We start from the raw sequence: 23180 nt of genomic DNA on the forward strand, positions 1-23180 counted from the left end.
TGTGAAAGAATTGAAGGTGACATTATGTCCATCAGGAATTCCAGTTAGAAGCCCATGGCAATAATCTAGGTAAAATAAGAGCCTGAACTATGGAAGTACGTAAGGATGAGAAGAGTTCAGGAATAGGAGATGAAATCCGTGGACCCTGGCAACCGACTGGATGTGAAGAAAGGAAAGGTAGTGTTCAAGGATGGCTACCAAGTGAATGGTGGTTCCACCAAATGACAGGGAAATAAAGCATGAGAGGAGTGAATTTAGGGCAGAAAGACGATTCGGATAAGCGTTTGTGGTGCATTTAAGAAATTGAGCAATTGAATTTAGAAGCATGAAAGGCAGATTAAGGTGGGGGTACCAGTTTTCAGAGTCATATCGGACACTGCAGGGGATAGATACACACACACACACACACACACACAAATATAAGACAGTCCTTTAAGAAATATGCAGATGAACAGTCTCCATGGAGAGAGAGATCGTAGTAATAAAAGTGAGCAGTAAAATCTTAACATACAGAACTAGCTCTAAGTACAGTTTCATTCAAAGGAAATAGAAGTTAATATGACCAGTAATAGTCAATTGAAAAGAAAAATCTATAGGAGGAAATTGTAGAATATAAATCTTCATATGTCAAGTGTATATTAAAGGATATAATGTTTTCCCGAGATCATTTGTAAAAGTTTGTATTTAATGGTTTGCTTTTAAAGTTATATTTTTGTTTTCTCCTTTATTTGTTTTATTTTGCTGTCTCAAAAAAACACAAAACTTTCTGTAAAACAAATTTATTTTCCCCTTTCGATTCTAGATGGCAAGATTTTTCAGGAGAAAGTACAGTCAATCATGTACCTGAGGCATTCCAGCAGTGGAGGAAAGTTTGCTACTAGTCGTGGATTTATGGTAATAAGTCCATCTGGTTTTACTGCTTCACCACCTGAAGGTAAAAATAGCAATAATAAAAGGATAACTCTTCCAGTTTTAATTCTGAATATTAATAAGGCATTAAATAATGCATGTTTTGAAAGTATAGTAAAACTTGATATTTGGACTAAATAAATGGAAGATTAAACTTAAAAATAACAGAATATATTTGAGGAATAAATTTCCATTGCTTTCTGGAAGCACAGCTTACATCCAGTCTAATAAGAGCTGCCCATCCAGGCCCTCAGCAGAACTTAGGAAATGGCCACGGCACATGCTGTCTTCTCTGGCATTCACTGCCCTCTTCCATCAGACTCATTTGTCTTGTATTAATCTTCTGATTTATTTTCCCATTAAAAACTTTGTTTTACTACGTGAACTCAGCTTTCTACCTAAAGTCAGCTTCACATTCCTTGACTCTGGGGACTTTTCCCTCTTTCTACCACTATGCATCCATCTTGCTCTTTATCACTATCAAGGCTGCCTCCTATCTCTGAATCTTCAGCATCCCACTCTCACTGTAGCTTCTTTATCACCCTCTGCAAGCTCCCCTCTGCCTCTGCTTTCCCTGTCCAGCCTAGATCCAATGATCAAAATGCCAGCAATTTTCCTGACAGTATCCTTAGTTTCCTTGTCTTTTGGTGTTATCCTGAAAGTGAAATTACTGCCCCAAAGTCTATGCTCACCAGTGGTTCATTCAGTCACTCTTTACAACAATTCTCAAATTTTAGCATATATAAGAATCACCCAGACAGCTTGTTAAAACACAGATTCTTGAGCTGTTCTCTCACCTGCTGGGATTCAGTAGAGCTGGGGTCAAGCCTGAAAACGTGCCCTTCAGACAGTCCAGCAGGTGGGCTGGCACCGACGCTCCTAGTCCATGGACCACACTGAGTAGCAAGTGCTCCAGATCCCATGCATGGCAGGGAGGTTGATTTTCTCGCATCCTCCTACATAGCATATTAGAAGCAGCAAATTGGAGAGCTATACCAAGAGGAGAGTGAATTTTGCTTCTCCCCAGTGGCAGCAAGAAGTTACTGCAGAAATGGAGGAGAGAGAGACCTGTTTGGGGCCAGTTAGTCTAATAATAAGTACAACTATTATTACCATTTATTGAGCACCTATTATATGTCAGGCACTATGACTATGCTGGATGTGCTATAAATATGATTACATTTCTTTTTTTTTTCCTAAAGATTTATTTATTTATTTCTCTCCCTCCCACCCCCCGGCCCCGGTTGTCTGTTCTCTGTGTCTATTTGCTGCATCGTCGTCTTTATCCACTTCTGTTGTTGTCAGCGGCATGGGAATCTATGTTGTGTCATCTTGCTGCATCAGCTCTCCGTGTGGGCGGTGCCATTTTTGGGCAGGCTGCACTTTTGTGCTGGGTGGCTCTCCTTACGGGGTACACTCCTTGCGCGTGGGGCTCCCCTACGCAGGGGACACCCCTACATGGCACAGCACTCCTTTCACACATCAGCACTGTGCATGGGCCAGCTCCACACGGGTCAAGGAGGCCCGGGGTTCTTAACTCTAAATTTTTCCTGTGTAAAAACTAGCATAATTAATCTATTTATCTAAGGCCACCCAACTAATAGAGCTATCATTTGAATCCAGTTATATCTCATTACAGAGCCCTCACTATATCAAAATGCATCCTAGAGACTGCTAGCCTGATGTCAATTAAATTTCATTTAATTCACTTAATTTCACTGTAGTACAGTAATTAATCCTAATATAGCTGGATTATTCGGTCAACAATATGTTTTGTTAAGATAGGGAAAGACATATAGATAGGGAAGATTTTAATAAGAAAATAGTTTTGGCACTTAAGAATTTTTAAACACTAGTGAATAGGAAAATTCATTTATATGGATTAAAAAAAATTTTTTTTAATTAAATGTGTTGAAGTCTGTCATTCATACATAAACATATATAAACAAGTGATAGTAGAAGTTGTGAACTTAACAAAACTAACATCATATAGCGTTCCCAAACGTAATCCCACTACCAATACCTTTGCACTGTTATGAAACATTTGTAACAAATTATGAAAGAGCATCATCAAAGTATTAATACCAACTATAGTCTGTGTATTATATTTGGTGTATTTTCCTCCAAAACCACCCACCCAATTTTTTTGTTCACAAACCATACAATTTATCTAAAGTGTACAATCAGTAGCATTTTTTATAATCACTGAGTTGTGCGTTCATCCCTTCAGTCAATATTAGAGCATTTTCATTACTAAAACAAATAAGCCACTATCATACTCACACTTTAGCACTACTAATTACAAATCCTGTGATGTGCTTTCACCATTTCTATTCATTTACAAACATTTTACAAACAACTTTTACCAATTCTGCACAGATTAAACATCAGCTTTCCATTCTCTAACCACATTCTATTCTCTGGTTACTTACATTCTAGCTATTAATTCCATGAGCTTGCTTATTATATTTAGTTCATAATAGTGAAATCGTACAATATTTGTCCTTTTGTGCCTGGCTTGCTCCACTCAACATGATGTCCTCCAGGTTCACCCACATTGTTATATGCTTCACAACATCATTTCTTCTTACAGCTGAATAATAGTCCATGGTATGTATATACCACCGTTTGTTTATCCATTTGTCAGTTGATGAACAGCTGTGTTGTTTCCATCCTTTTGCACGAGTGAATAATGGTGCTCTAAACATTGGTGTGCAGATGTTTGTTCATGTCACTGCTCTCAGTTCTTCTGGGTATATACCTAGTAATATTGCTAGATAAAATGGCAGATCTATATCTAACTTCTGTAGGAACCGCCAGACTTCCACAGTGGCTATGCCATTCTACATTCCCACCAACAGTGAATAAGCATTCACTGTAAGTGAATAAGCATTCTATCTCTCCACATCCTCTCCAGCACTTGTAGTTTTCTGCTTTTTAAAAAAATATTGGCTATTCTAAGAGGTGTGAAATGATATCCCATTTTACCTTTGATTTGCATTTCCCTAATAGCCAGTTATGTTGGACATTTTTTCATGTGTTTTTTCACCATTTGTATTTCTTCTTAAGAAAAATGTCTATTCAGGTAATTTGCCTATTTTTTAAATAGGATCATTTGTCTTTTTATTGTTGAGTTGTAGGATATCTTTATGTATCCTACATGCTTATTTATATATAGATATGACTGTTTTCAGATGTGTGATTTTCAAATATTTTCTCCCATTGAGTAGGCTGCCTTTTTACCCTCTTCACAAAGTCTTTTGAGGTGCAGAAGTGTTTAATTTTGAGGCGATCTCATTAATTTTATCTGTTTTTTTCTTTGGTTGCTTGTGCTTTGGGTATAAGGTTTAAGAGTCCCCCACCTACTACAAGGTCTTCTAGATGTTCCCCTACATTATCCTCTAGGATTTTTATGGTTCTCGCTTTTATGTTTAGATCTTTGACACATTTTGAGTTGATTTTTATATAAGGAGTGAGAAGGGTCCTCCTCTTTCATTCTTTTGATTATGGTTATCCAGTTCTCCCAGCACCATTTATTTATTTATTTCTCCCCACCCCCTTGTTTTGCACTTGCTGTCTGCCTTTTTTTGTCCATTCGCTGTGTGTTCTTCTGTGTCTGCTTGTCTTCTCTTTAAGCAGAACCAGGAAACGATCCTAGGACCTTCTGGAGTGGGAGACAGGCACTCAATCTCTTGCACCATCTCAGCTCCTGGGCTACTGTGTGTCTTATTGTCTCTCTTCTGTGTCTCTTTTTGTTGCATCATCTTGCTGTGCCAACTCTCCGTACAGGCCAGCACTCTTGAGTGGACCAGAATGCCGCATGGGTCAGCACTCCGCATGGGCCAGCTTGCCATGCAGGCCAGCTTGCTTTCACCAGGAGACCCTAGGAATCAAACCCTGGACCTTCTATGTGGTATATGGGAGCCCAATTGCTTGAGCCACATCCACTTCCCACCAGCACCATTTATTGAAGAGACTGTTCTGTCCCAGAAAAGTGGACTTGGCAGGCACCATGTTGGTGAGAGTCTATTCTGAGCTCTCATTTTGATTCCATTGAGCAATGTGTCTATCTTTTTGCCAATACCATGCCATTTTGACCACTCTAGCTTTATAATACACTTTAAGGTCAGGAAATGTGGGTCCTCCAACTTTTTTTGGCTATTTGGGACCACATTTTCTTCCAAATAAATTTGGTAATTGACTTTCTATTTCTATAAAGTAGGCTATTGGAATTTTGATTGGTATTACATTGAATCTATAAATCAATTTAGATAGAACTGACATCTTCATGATGTTTAATCTTCCTATTCATGAACACAGAATGTCCTTCCATTTGTTTAGGTCTTCTTTCATTTTCTTTTAAACAGTGTTTTGTGGTTTTCTGAATACAGATCCTTTACATTTCTAGTTAAATTAATTCCTGGATATTTGAGTCATTTTGTTGCTATTGTAAATGGAATTTTTTCCCTTGATTTCCTCCTCAGCTTGCTCTTTACTAGTATATAGAAATGCTACTGATTTTTTTGCATGTTGATCTTGTATCCCACCACTTTTCTGAAATCGTTTATTAACTCTAATAGCTTTGCTATAGATATTTCAGGACTTTTCTAAATATAGAGTCATATCATCTGTGAGTAGTGAGTTTTACTTCCCCTTTTCCAATTTGGATGCTTTTAATTTCTTTTTCTTGCCTAATTGCTCTAGCTAGAAATTCTAGCACAATGTTGAATAGTAGTGGTGATAGTGGTCATCCTTGTCTTGTTTCCTGATCTTAGAGCAAAAGCTTTCAACTTGTCCCCATTGAGTATGATGTTGGCTGTGGGATTTAGATTTTTTATTTTAAGTAGTATTTTTTTCTATCCTTACCAGGAAACGGTTTTTCCAATATTATTCCACAACGACTGGCTACTCACATGCTGCGTTCTAGAAGTTTACCAGCAATTCCTACATCTTCACCCCTAATGCAACCACAAAAACTGACTGGAAGTTTGGGTTGTAGTATCGACAAGTTACAAAATATTGCAGACAATTATTTCATTACTCAACCAGAGAAACAGAATCCCCTGGGGAGTTCAGAGTCGCTACAAAAAGGCAAAGAAGATGCACTCATCAGTAGTTGTGAGTCTGCAAAAACTACTTGTGAAATAGAAGCTGTTCATTCAAGCCAAGCTTCTGGCAATGGTGGCCCAAAAGGAAAACTGGGGTTTCCAGTGGTCAAAATAGACCATAAGGAGGTGGGAGCAGAAGCCAGATCAGAGGACAGCAGTCCTGGGGATGAGTCTTGCCCACGCCGACCTGATTACCTACGGGGACTTGCCTCATTCCAGCGAAGCCACAGCGCTATTGCAAGCCTAGGGCTGGCTTTTCCTTCACAGAATGGATCTGCAGCCATTGGCCTTTGGCCAAGTCTTGTTGATAGAAATACTGATGACTGGGAAAACTTTCCCTTTTCTCTTAGTTATGAGCAAAACTACAAGCAAACTGCAAGTGCTCACAGGTATGCACATGTTTTTGAAGCTCTCTCCACTTTTTTTTTTTAAATCTCTTTGAAGGATCCCAAGAGTTTTAGAAATATTTTATTATGTCACCTCTTACAGTACCATATACATTAATAACAAATAGAATGGTGCCTTCATCTTATTTTAATACAAGATAATCTTGAATTCCATATTTGACCAAAAGCTAATTCATTAATTGTGCTCAAAGAATAAAATCTCTTATGTTTTATTTAATTCATTATGTTTTTTAGAGAAAATGTCTTTAGTTCAGGGTAATTGTACAGTGTGTCACTATTTCCAATAGCATCATGAGTACCACTGTCCAGTAGAACTTTCTGTGATGATGGGAATGTTCTGTATCAGTACTGTCCAGTACTGTAGACACTGCCCACGTGTGGCCCCTGAGCTCTTGAAATGTGGCAAGTGTGACTGAGGAGCTGAAGTTTTCATTTTAATTAGTTTGAATAGCCGTATGTGACTAGCGATATGGTATTGAACAGCACAGTAGACATGATTGTATGTCTAAAAAATATCAGTGGTAAATTTTTAATCACAGTTAAATCAGGAAATGTTTGTTTCACATGTTAAAATGATGGATACTACTACTTATCACAGTCTTAAGGTAAGAGCTTTTTCCCAATGTACTTCTCCCCCGATACTGTGTTAATAAGGCATTTCTGGTCTTTGTTTTAGTGTAACGGAAGATTGTTTGGTACCTATATGCTGTGGATTGTATGACCTCTTAAGTGGAGTTCTCCTTACCCTGCCTGATGCTATGCTTGAAGATGTGATGGACAAATTTATTCAAGCAGATGTGCTTTTAGTCCTTGTTAACCACCCATCGCCTGCTGTACAACAAGGAGTTATTAAGGTAAGGACAAATACTAAGTGGCTGTTTTAATTTAGAAAAATAAATATATGTGCAATAAAAAACTTGAATATGTATGTTCAAGTAGAACTGAAGCTTTTTTTTTTTTAAAGATTGATTTATTTATCCCCCCTCAACCCCCATTGTTTTGAGCTCGCTGTCTACTCTCTGTTCTTCTGTGTCTGCTTGTCTTCTCTTTAGGCAGCACCAGGAACTGATCCTGGGACCTTCCAGAGTGGGAGAGAGGCGCTCAATCTCTTGCACCATCTCAGCTCCCTGGTCTACTGCGTCTCCTATTGTCTCTCCTCTGTGTCTCTTTTTGTTGTGTCATCTTTTTGCACCAGCTTTCTGCGCAGGCCAGCGCTCCTGCGTGGACCAGCATGCCACGCAGGTCAGCATTCTGTGTGGGCCAGCTCTCCACACGGGCCAGCTTGCTTTTTACCAGGAGGCCCCGAGAATCAAACCCTGGATCTCCTGTGTGGTAGACAGGAGCCCAATTGCTTGAGCCTCATCTACTTCCCTAAAGCTTTATTTTATAATTTGAAATAATGAATTAATATAGTCTGTTACTTTTTATTCATATTTCTGCATGTATTATCCAATTTTTTTCTTCATATATTGAGTCATACCTAAGTTTCATTTTGTTTTTCATTTAACAATAAATTCACATATCTGGTCAAAAATTATGAGGACGTGTAGTTTATTGGAAATCTTTCCTATAGTGTAGTATCAAATGATATACATTTATTTCAGGTCTCAGTTCATATGTCACCTTTTCAGAGAGCCTTCCCAGACTATCTTATCAAAATGGCTTCCCCCTAGGTCAACTCCTCATTTATTCTATCAGAGCCCCCTAATTATTGCTTGTAATTATCTTGTTAGTTTTTCTGTTTACTTGTTTTATTTTTTAGTCTCCCACACTGAAATAGTTCCATGAGATTAGGCATCTAGGCATCTTATATCTAATACAGAATAGACACTTAAGTATATTGTTACATTAATAAATGTTTGGTACAAATGGTGTGCATTAGAAAATAACCCAATTTTGAAATGGTCTTTTGAAGATTTTCATTTTCTTGAGTTTGTCTGGATGTAGATTTGGTTTCATCACTCGCAATTCAATCAATATTTATTGAGCCTCCATTCAATGTGCAAAAGACTGGGCTAAGTGCTCTGTGGGGTATAAAGTGGAATAAGATAAGCCCCTGCATTCAAGGAGTTTATTCTCTAATGGGGGAGAGAGACCCTGTTAAGTAAAATGTAAGAAATTCTGAGATGAATGCTGCAGTGGCAGTATTAATAAAGGAGTTTGGGAGCATAAGAGAGGCAGTCATTCTGTTGGGGAATGCAGGGAAGGATTCATGCAAAGGTGTACTTTGTATTACACTTTGCATGTTGAGTAGAGTAATAGATGTGTTTCAGAAGAATAGTCTATCACGATGAGGGACTGATTGCAGGGGAGAGAGAAATTGGAAGCAGTGTTAGTAAGCTAATAATAAAATTATGAGTTCCTGATGTAGGGTAGTGAGAAGTCAAAGGACAGGACAGATTGAGAGAGATTCACTAGAATAAAAGAGTCATCTTTATAATTAAATTTGGAGAATCAGGAAGAGTCAAAAGGTAGTTTAAGGGAGGTAGGGGCTATATGGGGACCTCATTTTTTTTAATGTAACATTAAAAAACAATAATTAAAAAAATTTTTTTTTGAAGTTAGTTTAGCCTTCCAAAATAGAAGGACAATGCTACCATCTTCCAGGATAGGAACCTTGGAAGAAGTGGGTTTGAAAGGAAAAGTAATTAGTTCTCTTTTAGACATTTTGCATTTGAAGTGCTCTAGGGAAAGATGGAAATTCAGGCCTCTGCTCAGGATAAATACTCTGTCAAGAAGACTAGAAATAGTGGTTTAGGCTATATGTAAGTAGATTTGCAGAGAGATCATAGTGCAGTGTTTCTTGATTGCTTGATTTTTTTTCCTTACAGAATTATCCACAAATAACCTATTTATTTATACTTGATTGTTGCTGCCAGTTTACTAGGTTCTCCATGCCCAGCTAAAAAAGCTAGTTCCTGAGACACAGAAGTATGAAGATCTCCGATATAGAGTCATCGTTAACATTCTACAGTAGTCAGATTCTAAGTTCATTTTTTGTTTTGCTATGGAAGTAGCATATTTTTTAAGCTCACACATAACGGAAGTAAACAATAATTTATAAATACAAGTACTATATACTTGCTGATCTGTATATATAATACATTATATAATACATTATATAAATTGTGTTAATTTTTCTTTAGCTATTAGATGCATATTTTAATAGAGCATCAAAGGAACAAAAAGATAAATTTCTGAAGAATCGGGGCTTTTCCTTGCTAGCCAATCAGCTGTATCTTCATCGGGGAACTCAGGATTTGTTAGAATCCTTCATTGAAATGTTCTTTGGTCGACGTATTGGCCTGGATGAAGAGTAAGTGGGTTCTTCTCTGCACCATAATTGGAATTTTTTTGTCTTAAATGTAAAATTTAGTGAACTCATTCTTAAAATTATTTGATCACCTTTAGAATAAATCTGCTAAAAGTTATTTTCCAGGTGAATTATTTAGTTATATTCCATATGATATTCTTTCTAATAGTTTCTTCCTTTGTATTTTACTCTTTAGTTAGAAACAAGTAACAAATACGTGCTGCATTAAATGAAAGAAAGTGATATTAAAGATTTGGCATGTAGTATTAACATAAGAAAGCTAACTGAAAAGAAAGATGGCCTGTGTATCCTGAGCAACAGATTGCACGAATGACATAGAGGAGCTTCCTACTTCCCTTAAAGCCTTTAGATTACCTGGGAGAAGAGTAATCATAAAAATCCCTCACCTGGAATTTTTGCATGTAGTAAATTGACCCTAGTATAGCTGAAGGATTAGCAAATAAGTGTAATAATAAAAGAATATTTTCTCCCAAAACAAAAGTTTGGCAGAAGAGTTAAAGTGTTATTATTTCTGTAAATGATAGAGAAAAATGGGTGTCTTCTTGTAGTAGATAAATTCAAACTCTTGAGGAATTTACTTATTAAGGTAATCACAATAGTCCTTTTCTTTTACATACAGCTTTTGGCTCTTTGAAAGCAGTTCTGCATTGTACCATTTGATTCTCAAATAGCCTTGAAAAGAAAATAGGGCAAATATCTTTATCTCGTTTTGACAAATAAGGAAATTGAGACTCAAAATGCTTAAATAATTTCCTTCTTTCACAGAAGCAAATAATATTGAGACAAGAACTCAAGACTCATTTCTTTTGCTAAACCTTTTTTTACTAGCTCACCCTGTCTCAAATACCATATAGTAGTAGTAGTAGTAGTACCAGTAATTTACTTATACACTTATTAGATAGCCCCCTAAAGCAGGAGTTCTTAACTTGGATTCTTTGGACACATAAGGGGCCCATGGATGAATTAGCGCCAGTTAATTAAATCCCCAAAATTGTATATAAAGTGTTTTATCTGAGTATTTATCTTGGGATGGGCGTCTGTCAACAACTGAGTCTTATTATTGGAGGGGTTGACAATTAAGAACCCTTGCTTCCCAAATTTATTTTTTAGAGTTTGAAAATCAGGTAACAAAATGGCCCATGGTTGCAATCATTTTTCCTTATTTTGTGGCTAATTGCTTCTGTCATTCTCTTACCTATGTGTTTTTTATTGTAGACTTGATCTGGAAGATGTGAAGAACATGGGACTTTTTCAGAAATGGTCTGTCATTCCTATTCTAGGAATAATAGAGACCTCTCTATATGACAACCTACTCTTACATAATGTTCTTTTACTTCTTCTCCAAATTTTAAATTCTTGTTCAAAGGTAGCAGATATGTTGTTGGATAATGGTTTACTCTACGTGTTATGTAATACAGTAGCAACCCTAAACGGATTAGAAAAGAAGTAAGTTTTAAATTATTGTTTAAAATTACATTCTGATAAGTAATTTGGAAAAGGAAAACCTTAGTAATACATTGCATTAAAGCATCTGGTGTTTCCTAATACTTACAAAGAACATCTTTCTCACAAAATTGATTAGATTAAATTAATTTAGAGGGAGTGTATTTTTCATAATTTTTAATAAAATTTTCTTTTAAAAAAAGGTGTTTATATGACCTACTTTTAGGTTTTCAGAGCTTGCACATAAAATAAATTTAACTTCCTTCAAATGTATTTACCAAGCTTCTACCATAGGCTTGCTTATTAAATGCTATTATATCCCTATCGGGAATAGGAAATTGAGGATTGGAAAGATACACTAATGTTGAAGATCAAACAGCTTTATTTATTTGTTTATTGTTGAAGCTCAATAGTAGAGGATTTGAGCCTGACTCTGTCTCACTTCAAAACCCTGTTTTGAACTCACCATGCTATCCTGCTTTTAGCATGCAATATCACGATCTACAAACATAAATTAATTTCTAATAGCCAGAAGTACATTGGCAAATGGCTACTCCCTAATTGATTAAGTTTTTTTAAAATGTTAGAAAATTAGATTTTTATGTAGATTTTGTTCCTGTGGAGTTTGCATTCATGACACCACAGAACATTTTTCTTAGCATAATGTTAAAACGCAAAGCTCCAGAGCAAGAACATGGGAAGCCCCGTCTTGTTGCACATTAAAGCATTAAATATTATCTGTTTTTGTAGAAAGGGCAGAGTATATCCCTAGCGTTTCTGTAGACCAAAGGGGGACTCCTTGTACACAACTCGTTACTGCTTTTATGAGCAACAGTTGTAATTAAGTCTGTGAGCTAGGCATCTGAGAAAGAAAGAGAAAATACAAAGTTGTATTTCCCCAAAATTCTTAGTCTTGATTCACCACACAATACATGAAATTGTTGGATTTGGGGAAGGAGGCCTGCAGACTTGTTCTTAGTTTTTGAAAAAATAGTCTCTCCTGAATGTCCCAGTATGCTACTCTACTAATTGGCCCCAAACAATTAACATTTCTAATCTTTGCTTGATTTGGAGAAAGGAAATGGAGAGAAGCATTTAGGAATAATATCACACATTGAGGTAAATTATCAAGGTTAAAAATTGAGAGACAAAAGGAACTAATTCATATTTATTGTGTATTTATTAAGTGATTAATATATTCAACTCTATTATCTCTAAATCCTTAAATTAACTATAGTTTATAAAGAGATCGATTGATAAATTATTATTTTTTACTTAAAACTTGTTAACATTCTCTGAACATGCCTATTCATAGCCACACACCTTTTCATTCCCTCCTACTGGGGGTTGGACCCTGAACATGTGTTCCCGTAGTATCTTGTGTTTATCTCTATTGTAACATTTAACGTCCATCAGACCGCTTACCACTGTTTACTGTTTCTGGCTATTTCTTTACTTGTCTGGTTTTAACATATATAACACATATTACCTGACATAGAGCAAGCCTGAATAAATATTGAATGAATGAATCAATGAGTGAATGCTGACAGAACAGGATTGATACGCCATTCCCTTTATCTTAAATTCGTTGCTCTTATAAATGTTCCATTCTGTTCTTTTTTTGTTTTTTTTTTTTTGGTCATCTCTAGCGTTCCTATGAATGAATACAAATTGCTTGCTTGTGATATACAGCAACTTTTCATAGCAGTTACAATCCATGCCTGCAGCTCCTCAGGCTCACAGTATTTTAGAGTTATTGAAGACCTTATTGTACTGCTTGGATATCTTCAGAATAGCAAAAACAAGAGGACACAAAGTAAGACTTAATTTTTATGCATTTGGTGGGGGGGTGCATAGTAGTCAAACATGTTATTTGGACTATAATTTTCTTTTTATACTGTCTGTTACTGAAGGTATCGATCTTCCTTTTTTAAGTGGCAAAAATAGAAAAAGTGATGCCTTGAGGTAGTAGCTAGTAACACATCATTGAAAGAAGCCTTTCATTTTTCTTACAAAGTTCAATTAAAAGGCTTATGTTGAATAATAATGCCCTGTAGTTTTCTTTAATAGTGAATATTAAAGTCCAAAAAATTATGACAATTGCTGGTTGAACGGTTGCCCTTTGTATAAAAAAGCCTATTCTTTGAAATAGTTATATACAATGAAATAATTTGTGCACTACTATTTTTCCATTGGATTTTTTACAGTGAGTACTTGGAAATTTGCTTTCAAATTGCTTTTAAAGACGGCTTAAAAAATTTAAACCAGCGTGAAGAACCTATGTTGGCCAAAATTTTAAAATCATGCCAAAATAAAACATTACTGGCAATTTAGAGATTGCATGAATATAAAAATAAGTCCAATAAAAAAATTTAACAATCTTGTAAATGTTTGGAAATGAATAGAAATGGTGAAAGCACATCATAGGATTTGTAATTAGTAGTGCTAATGTATGGGTATGATGATGGTTGAAAGGAAAGTTTAAGGACGTATATATCACTAGGAGAGCTAAACAATGAAACATGGCGCTGCTAGTATAGTGAACCTTCTTGTGAAAAATGAGTATGGCTAATAATGGAAATATAAGAATGTTTTGCTCTGAAACAGAACAAATGTATGTTAACGTTACAAGAGATTAATACTTGGATGATATTTGGGGGAAAAATATAACCAAAACAACAGTATATACAAACAGTAGTATATAGTAATATATTCAATAATCTTCCATCATATCAAAAAAAGGAAGCATACTAAGTGAAAGAAACTAGACTAAAAGTACTACATATTGTTTGACTCCATCTATGAAAAATGTAAGTACAAATAAATTATGGAGATGGAAATAGATTAACAGTTCTGTATGGCAGGGGAAAGATAGATTTAGAAGTGACTACTAAGTGGGTAGGGTATTTTTGTGTATGTTTGATATTTTCTTTTTTTTTTTTTTGAGTAATGAAAATGCTCTAATATTGATTGAAGTGATGAATGTACAACTCTGTGATTGTATCACATGCCATTGATTGTACACTTTAGATAAACTGTATGGTTTATGGATATGTTTCAATAAAGTTGATTTTTAAAATTAACCACATAGCTTGAAAACATTTTGGTATCTTCTGTTTTGAGATATGGCTGTTGCACTACAGTTTCGAGTTCTGCAGGCAGCTCTTGAGTTTATAAGGACCACAGCAAATCATGACTCTGAAGATGCTGTGAATTCATTCCAATTAGCTTCTGCTTCCCATCATGCAATATTTCAAAAGCGGAAAAGCATTGCTGGTGAGTATTGAAATGATATTGCAATAATTACAAATTGAAGCTAGCTTTACTTTCCTATATTATGATGCCAATCACATTTTTAAAAATATTTTAGTTTAAAAAGTTAATCTGCAAATTTTGAGAAATTTTTCCTCCCAGAGGAAGCTATTCTATTGCTGTCTTCTCAGTGTTGTTCTCATTCAGTTGTTACTTGAGTACCTACCATGTGCCAAGCACTATGCTGTGATGCAGTGACAAAAAAGGCAGACATGGTTTCTTCCCTTGGAGAGATGATAAAAGAGTGAGGGCATGTCGAGTGAAGGAATAGAGATTACAACAGGGCAACCTGAATTACCTCAGGAGTTAGGGAAATTGCAGAGGCAGGGAGATTTCAATACAGACAAAGAGGTAAAGGAGGTAGCTAGGGGGAGGATCAGAGGAAGAGTCTTACAGATTTGTGCGAATGTCCTGACTTGAGGAAAAGCTAGTCTCCTTCAGAGAACTGAAAGAAAACCATTTAGTTAGAGTGTAGTACTTGGTGAGAGAACGATGCTGGAAGAGGCTGTAGCGGATGGCAGGGGCCAGTTCATAGATAATGCTCTATGAGTTTATATTTTTTGCTAATGGGAAGTCATCAAGGGGATTTAAGTAGGTGGCATGACATATCAGATTTTCATTTTATAAAGATCACTCCGTCTTCTCTATAGAGAACTGGTTAGAGGAGGAGAAGGGAGGCAGTAGGGAGGCAGATTAGAGGTTACTGCAATAGCCCAGGCAAGAGAATGTTGGCTTGAGTATGATGAGTACGCAAGCGCCAAAGGGCTTTCCAGTAAATTAGTCCATAGCATCAACAGAATAACATTAGTATTGTTAGGCTTTGTTAGTTTTCCCCCACAAAATCTGCTATGACATTTATATATGCATTTTTCAGAACTATAATTTAAACACTGTGCACACATAGGATGATATGTCCACACACGCATATTTCTTAAATAACTCCAAATGTAAGAGTACTTGGTAAATTGTTTGACGTTTAATCATGCTTACGGTCTTAAACGCTTTTAAATCCAAGTCTTCCTTCTACTTATCTTAAGCTACTTCATTGTATTCAGTACTATGCCAAATTTTAAAGCCATGTGAATAACTCATCCTTAGAGACCGTTAAATATATATTGTTATGCAATAGCTTAAGTTTAAATTAAGCTAAATAAAAACAGAGATATAAAACTTCTAAAAAGTCCCATATAACCATACTTACTGGCCCCATATATTCTTCCTTATTTCATATCTGAACACATTCTTTTCTCTTCAGCTGCTCCCCCAGTTTTTGTTTTGTTTTTTTTTAAAGGTTCATTTTCATTTATTTACTTCTCTCCACCCCCTTGTTGTTTGCCCTTGCTGTGTCTGTTTGTCTTCGTTTCTTTAGGAGGCACTGGAAACTGAACCCAGGACTTCCGATGTGGGAAGGAGACACCTAATCTTTTGAGCCACTCCATTCCCTGCTTTGTTGTGTCTCTCGTTATGTTTTCCCTCTTGTGTCTCTTGTTGCATCTTGTGTCAGCTTGCCACTCCTGCCCGTAGTGCCAGCTCACTGTCTTCTTTGGGAGGCACCAGCAACTGAACCACGGACCTCCCGTGTGGTAGGCAGGAGCCCGATTACTTGAGCCACATATGTTTCCCTCCCCCAGTTTTCACTGTCAATTGTCTTGGGTGAATTCTATCCTTTATCAAGCGTGGCAGTAAGGTTCACTTTCCTAAATGCCAAAAGATGGCTGTTAGACTACTTTTCCTGGGTGGGACTCCTTGTACAGTCAGTGACTGCTAGATAGAATTCACCCTCTATTGAAAATGGACTGTATAACTACGGCTTTCACAAAATTCTGCTGTTTCTTTCTTGTTGATTCTTCTCATTTTCCTATCCATTACTTCTCTCCTTTCATACCCTAACTTCTGATTTGTTTCTGATCAGCTTGTCCCTGGACTAACACAATAGCCATCTTGCTATTGTCCATTTGGGCAATGGTTTCTCTAAGAATCTGTCATCTCCTTTCTGTCTCCTTACATCTTGAACCGTAGAGCCCTGCATAGCTCCAAATTTGTTATTGTTTTTTGTGTTGGGGTTTTTTGTTTTTTTGTTTGTTTGAGTCATTTTAAATGTGATCATGAACTTTCAGTTCTTACAGTAAGCTGCTCCCTTTTTTTTTTTTTTTTAAAGGTACCAGGGCCGGGGATTGACCCCAGACCTCACATGTGGGAAGCCAGTACTCAATCACTGAGCCACATCAGTCCCCCGAGTTGGTTCTTTCATTTGTTTGCTGTTGTCTGTTTGTTTGTTTTTTGTTTTTAGGAGGTACTGGGGACCAAACCCAGGACCTCCCAGGTGGGAAGCAGGCGCTCAAACGCTTGAGCCACATCTGCTCTCTCATCTAGATTTTAAGTTCACACACTCCTAGAGGAGTGAGACTATTTTCTATTTTCTTGCCAGATTAATCTTTTTGCAGTCTAAATCTTGCATCCTATTCTGCTCAACAACCCAGTGGCTCCCCTTCTAGTCAATGAAGGAAGCACTGATTCCTTATCCTGTATCTCTTATCACACTCAACCTATTGTTTTATAAACTGATTTCTATTTCAAATTAATATATTAGTGACACCTTGCCATATCAATAAATATAAATATGCCTTATTTTTCATGAATTTATAATAATCTGTTATCTTGATGCGCCATGATCTTTTTCTAACCTTTATCAATAAACAAAGGTTTATTTACTTGTTTGTTTCTATTATAAGCAGGGTAGCAATGTACATTCATTTAAATATTTTTTTCCACTGGTCTGTTTATGAATGTGAAAAACTTTACATATCACCCTAATGCACAAAACTAGAATTAAACATTGGGAATTATTTAAAGTTCTTCATATACAATATTTAAACTGTCATAAGTATATTAAATACATATGTATATAAATCTCATTGTGTTGTAAATATAATTATATACAACAATTCCTTTATATTTAAATCAGTAATAATAATAACCATTAATAACTTTTGATACTTTGTGAAGGACAGGCATTGTTTTTACATCCATTATTTTGTTTAATCTGCTAAACAACCCTCTGTTCCTTCATTCAGTCATCAAATATTTATTGACCACCAGCCATGTACCAGTTACTATTTTGGATGCTGAGGATATAATAGTAAGCAAACTAGTCAATGTACTTGCCCTCATGGAACTTGCATTTTACTGGAAGAAAAGGTCCATAGGCATATAAACAGCTATATTTAGTGTAATGTCAGCTAGTGAGAAATACCTGCCTGTGAGTTAGGTTCTATTCTATTTTTTAATCCATCTCACATATATAAAGAAACTGAGCAGGAGTTGAAGTAACTGCGTAAACTGGCATCACCTCCCTCTGGCTTCACAGCATGAGTACTGAAATACCCTCCCATCTTTTCACGGGTGTCATACTGGAGAAGGCCTCGTGTTCTTTTGCTGGGTGTATTGCTGGGCCTCTGGATTATGACTCCCAGCTGCCTGTCCAGCAGGAAAGCTGCTGAGATGGAGACACTAGGAAGAATCTGGCTAGGCTAGGGACATGGTCTGACAGTATTCTTCTTGACTGTATCCAAGATATGAATTTTTTTCTTTTTTGTTGACTTTTTTTTTTTTTTTTTTTTGCCTCAAAGCTACCTACCAGAAGTATTAACTGATGAAATACACTTTGATTACCTAACATACTGGGCAACCTAAAATGCTACTTAATATTTAATTATCTTGTCGAATGGGTCATTAAAACCTGTTATCAAAATTTGATATGTAAGTCATCTTTATACAGGCTATTTATGGAAACTGATGTGTGTTATAATTTAAAATAAAGGTTCAATTCCAATGAAGGGTTCCATTATTCCTCACCTAATGAGACGCCATTTCGGTTCCTCTGGTCATCTTCCGATGCTCTACCCCTTCAGTCTGTCAAATCAAGACTCAATACCCTCGTTTTCTCCTGGATCCACTACCTGTGTGTTACTTCCTGGAGCAGGTGCAGTACGGTGCAGGAATGCAGCTCCTACATATTCAATCTGAGGAAACATTTCTTAGGAAATGCTCTTCTAAGATTGAATTCTAAATGATGCATATGCCCAAATCATTTTCATCAAGAATCACTGGAATTATACTCACCTTTCTGCTCTCTCCACTTTCATTGACTCACTTCAGTTTGTCACTCTATATACTTTCCAAAAATACTTTCTGAAGTTCAATAACGGTAATTATCCAGGAATTGTACTGTTCTGGCTCAGACGTGGTATGCTTTAAAAATCTGTTGATGATTTCTTAATACAAGGAAGTGAAACAGTATTTGAAACTGTTTACTCAGATATTCTAGACTACTTATGCCCACCTAATGCTCTGAGTTTTTCCAAAGACTCCAACTTTCCCAAGTGATATCTGTCCTGCAAAGGCATTACTAACTAGCTTCAGCAATCTCATTTAGGATTCTGAAATCAAAAATACTGTTGCACTTCTTGAAAGAGGGAGAAGCATCACTTTCTCTTAATCATACTCTTTCTTTTGTAAAAATTAACCTTCTAACCATTAAGGGTCTTTTCATGGTCTGATAATCAAAAGTTGCAGCAACAAGTTCCCTTGATGAGATTGTTGACTCCTTCATGTTCACACACACATTTGATGTTTTAATTTATATACTTGAAGGTCCGCGAAAATGTCCCCTTGCTCAGACTGAATCTCTTCTGATGAAAATGCGTTTGGTAGCCAGCGATGAGCTTCACCTGATGATGCAGCGGAGAATGAGCCAGGAGAACCCAATTCGGGCAACTGAAGCCGAGCTTGCCCAGCGGCTGCAGAGACTAGCCATCTTAGCAGTCAACAGGATTGTTTATCAAGGTAGGATTGGAGAATACATTTGTTCTTCCAAATTTATTTTATTAATTAATTATGAAATAAAAGGGACTTCATTTAAGAGAACTGATTCGCTTTCAGCATTAGTTTTCATTACTTAACATTCAACCTATTAAAGGAGTTTCTTATTTGGAACTCATAGTCTGGAATAAAATCCCACTTTAAAATAAAACTTTTCAGGGGAGTGGATGTGGCTCAAGTAGTTGAGCACCTGATTCCCACATGGCAGGTCCTGGGTTCAATTCATGGTGCCTCCTAAAAACAAAACAAAAAATGTCAAACAAACAACAAGCAAACAAGGAAAAAACCAATTCATTTGGCTCAGTGGTTGAGCACTGGCTTCCTGCATACAAGGCCCCAGGTTCAATCCCTGGTCCCGGTACCTTAAAAAAAATCTTTTATTTTGAAGCAATTTAAAATTTACAAGACTGCTACAGAAATAATACATACTCCCTTCAGAGAACTCCAACAGACCCCCACCTTCCCAGATACCCAAATCCACCTATTTTAACATTTCACCACCTTTACCAATCAACCTATTTTCTGAGCATCTGAGAGCAGGTCATGTATTCATGGATTATACATAATACTGACATGGACATTTCCTACAAATAAGGATATTTATTTATATAATCACCTTCAGTGCAGTTATCAAGTTCAACATTGATATAAACCTTACATTCTATATTCCAATGTTTTTTTGCATTGTAATAATACCCTTTTGAACATTTTTTACTCCATTCTGGGATCCCACCTGGTATCATGTATTGCCTTTAAATTTTTTTTTAATTGTGGAAACATACATGCACACAACGTGAATGTTCCCATCCCGACCTCTCCCAAGCATACCACTGAGTGGCATTAATCCCATTTACAATGTTGTGGTGTCCTAACCCACCCTCCATTACTAGAACGTTCCCTCCACCCAGACAAAAGCCCTACCCATTTCACATTACCTCCCTCTTGCCGTACCCCTAATAATATGTACTCTATTTCTGTCTCTATGAGTTTGCACATTCTCAGGTATTTTCTTTGTGATTACCATTGGGCTAAAACTAGCATCATAAATCTATAACATGGATTTATGGTTTGTGATCATATCAGTGTAGTTCAATAGCATACGTAAACTGTTCCTATAACCTTCCACCCCCACCTTTATACAGTTCTTTTCACAAATTAGATATTTATACTTTATGAGTCCAAAACTACTGATTTTATGCATTTGTCTTTTAGATCCTGTAGGAAGTAAAAAATGGAGTTACAAATCAAAAACAGAATAGTACTGGCATTTTAATTTACCCATGTCATTATCTTTACTGGTGATCTTTCTTCGTGTGTTTCAGTTAATTGTCTAGTAGTGACAAGCCCCCACAGCTCTTGTTTATCCTCAGTTTTGAAAGACTGTTTTGCCAGATATAGAATTCTTGGTTGGCAATTTTTTGCTTTCAGCACTTAAATTTGCCTCCTCAGTTTCTGATGAGAAATCAGCAGTTTATCTTATTGAGGCTTCTCTCTCATGACTTTCAGAATTCTCTCTTTATTCTTGAGCATTGCGACAGTTTGAGTTTAAAATGGTACAGTATGAGTCTATTTGGGTTTATCCTGTTTGGAGTTTATTGAGCATTTTGGATGTATCTATTCATATCTTTCATTGGAAAGTTTTTAGCCATTATTTCCTTGAATATTTTCAACCCCTTTCTCTCTCTCTTCTCCGTCTGGGACTCCCACAATGAGTATATTGGTACACTTGATAGTGGCCCACAGGTTCGTCATGCTGCATTCACTTTTCATTTTCCTTCCTGCTCCTCAGACTGGATGACTTCAATTGTTTTATCTTCAAGTTCACTGATTCTTTCTTCTGCTAGCTCCAATCTGCTGCTGAATCCCTCAAGAAACAGAAATTTTTTATTTCTGTTGCTGTGGCTATAAGCTGTTTGATTCCTTTTCATAATTTCCATCTCTCTATTGATATTTCCTTTGTGTTCATCTGTTGTTTTTCTGATTTCCTTTAGTTCTTTGTTCATGTTTTTCTTTAACTCTTTGACCATATTTAGGACCATACTTTTTTTTAGTTAGGCCAGTAAAAAGAATTTATTTGGGAAATGGGGGAAAGAACAGAGCTTGCTGAGAAATGGGAGAGAAAGACAGAAATGCTCACCAAGATTTGGTACAGGCCTCTCTAAGCAGAGAGTACAAGGACCATACTTTTGAAATCTTTGTCTGAAGTGTCCCAGATCTGATTCTCTTCATTGATGATTGCTAATACTTTAATATTCTTCTTTGAGTGGGCCAATTCCTATTTCTTTGTATGTTTTGTAACCTTTTGGTGAAACCTGGACATTTTCATGTTGTTCATATATTGTCACTTGAATAAGACTCTGAGGCATCATCTGTTCCTTAAGCTTGTATCCATGTAATGTTAATGGCAATTTTTCTTGAATGCCAGGAACTAACAACAACCACCAAAAAAAAAAAAACTTCCCTAGTCGTTGCAGATTGACCCATGAAACATGAAAATGCTCTCTATTAGGGCTTATATGTACAGTGAGTTTAGAGCATAGCTCCAGGCCAAAGCATAGAAGCCTCTCTTTCTTTCTGTGCCTGCATCTTACCTTGGCAATGCACTTGTGGCCCTGGGAATTCCTCTCTCCTTGTCCTTTGCTCTCAGTTTAACCAGCATGTGATGGGGCATATTTTTCTTGGTAGCATTCCTTCCTGTTCAATTTTTTAGAAGCACTTGAGCAAGACTGGTATTAGATTGTCTTTGAATGATAGGTAGAATTCACCAGTGACGCCATCTGGTCCTGGACTTTTCATCTTTGGGAGGTTTTTAATGACTGTTTCAATCTCTTCACTTGTTGTTTGTTGAGGTCTTCTGTTTCTTCTAGGTCAATGTAGGTTGTTCAGGTATTTCTAGGAATTTGTCTATCTCCTCTACATTGCTTGTTTTTTGGCATACAATTGTTCATAGTATCCTCTTATGATCGCTCTTATTTCTGCTGGGACAGTGGTAATGCCCCCCCTCTCATTTCTGATTTTATTTGCATCTTCTCTCTTTTTTTGTCAGTCTAGCTAAGGGTTTGTTGATCTTTTTTGTCAATCTTCTCAAAGAACCAACTTTTAGTTTTGTTATTCTCTCTTTTTATGTGTGTGTTCGTTGTTCTGAAATTTCATTTATTTCTGCTCTCATCTTTACTATTTCTTTCCTTCAGGTTGGTTTGGGATTAGTTTGCTGTTCTTTTTCTAGTTTCTCCAAGTGTGCATTTAAATCTTCAATTTTATCTCTTTTTTTCTTTTTTTAATGTAAGCATTGAGGGCTAAAAATTTTTCTCTCAGCACTGCCTTTGCAGTATCCAATAGGTTTTGATATGTTGTATTGTCATTTTCATTTAAGATAGTTACTAAATTCTCTTGCAATTTCTTCTTTGATCCACTGATTACTTAAGAGTGTGTTGTTTAATGTCCATGTATTCATGTATTTTTCTATCTATGATTTCTAGCTTCATTCCATTATGATCAGAGATAGTGTTTTGTATAATTTCAGTCTTTTTAAATTTACTGAGGTCAGCCCTCCTTGCAGTTTCCCAGCCAGCCAGCAGATGGCAGGCATCAACAAACCTTTCCATGGGTGTGTTTCTTTCAACCTCCACTTGCTGGCAAGAGATTCCAAGCAGGCTCTGCTGGACAGATTCACTGAAGAGAAACCACTCTCCACTCTGCTACACTCCCTCTTCCTGGGAAGAACACATCTGTTCTGTTGGCTGCAGTGGGCCAGGGGTTTCAGCCAGGCTGCATGCCTTGAGTGTG

General features: G+C 36.6%; 1 protein-coding gene across 2 annotated transcripts in view; it reads left to right on the forward strand.

Moving 5' to 3' along the window:
- The window catches only part of LYST (lysosomal trafficking regulator), a 224204-nt gene that overhangs the window by 113773 nt on the left and 87251 nt on the right, over positions 1-23180 (forward strand). Inside the window, exons 22-30 of one of the 2 annotated variants that reach the window (XM_071207370.1) lie at positions 803-934; positions 5779-6406; positions 7101-7278; positions 9571-9740; positions 10974-11204; positions 12851-13017; positions 14325-14477; positions 18334-18495; positions 19167-19358. In XM_071207370.1, coding sequence (XP_071063471.1) covers positions 803-934; positions 5779-6406; positions 7101-7278; positions 9571-9740; positions 10974-11204; positions 12851-13017; positions 14325-14477; positions 18334-18495; positions 19167-19358 — 2013 coding nt within the window. The remainder of the gene's footprint in view (positions 1-802; positions 935-5778; positions 6407-7100; positions 7279-9570; positions 9741-10973; positions 11205-12850; positions 13018-14324; positions 14478-18333; positions 18496-19166; positions 19359-23180) is intronic. The other variant, XM_058309504.2, reaches the window with a different exon arrangement.

This window comes from Dasypus novemcinctus, chromosome 13 (assembly GCF_030445035.2).
Source record: "Dasypus novemcinctus isolate mDasNov1 chromosome 13, mDasNov1.1.hap2, whole genome shotgun sequence".
NCBI classification, from domain to species: domain Eukaryota; kingdom Metazoa; phylum Chordata; class Mammalia; order Cingulata; family Dasypodidae; genus Dasypus; species Dasypus novemcinctus.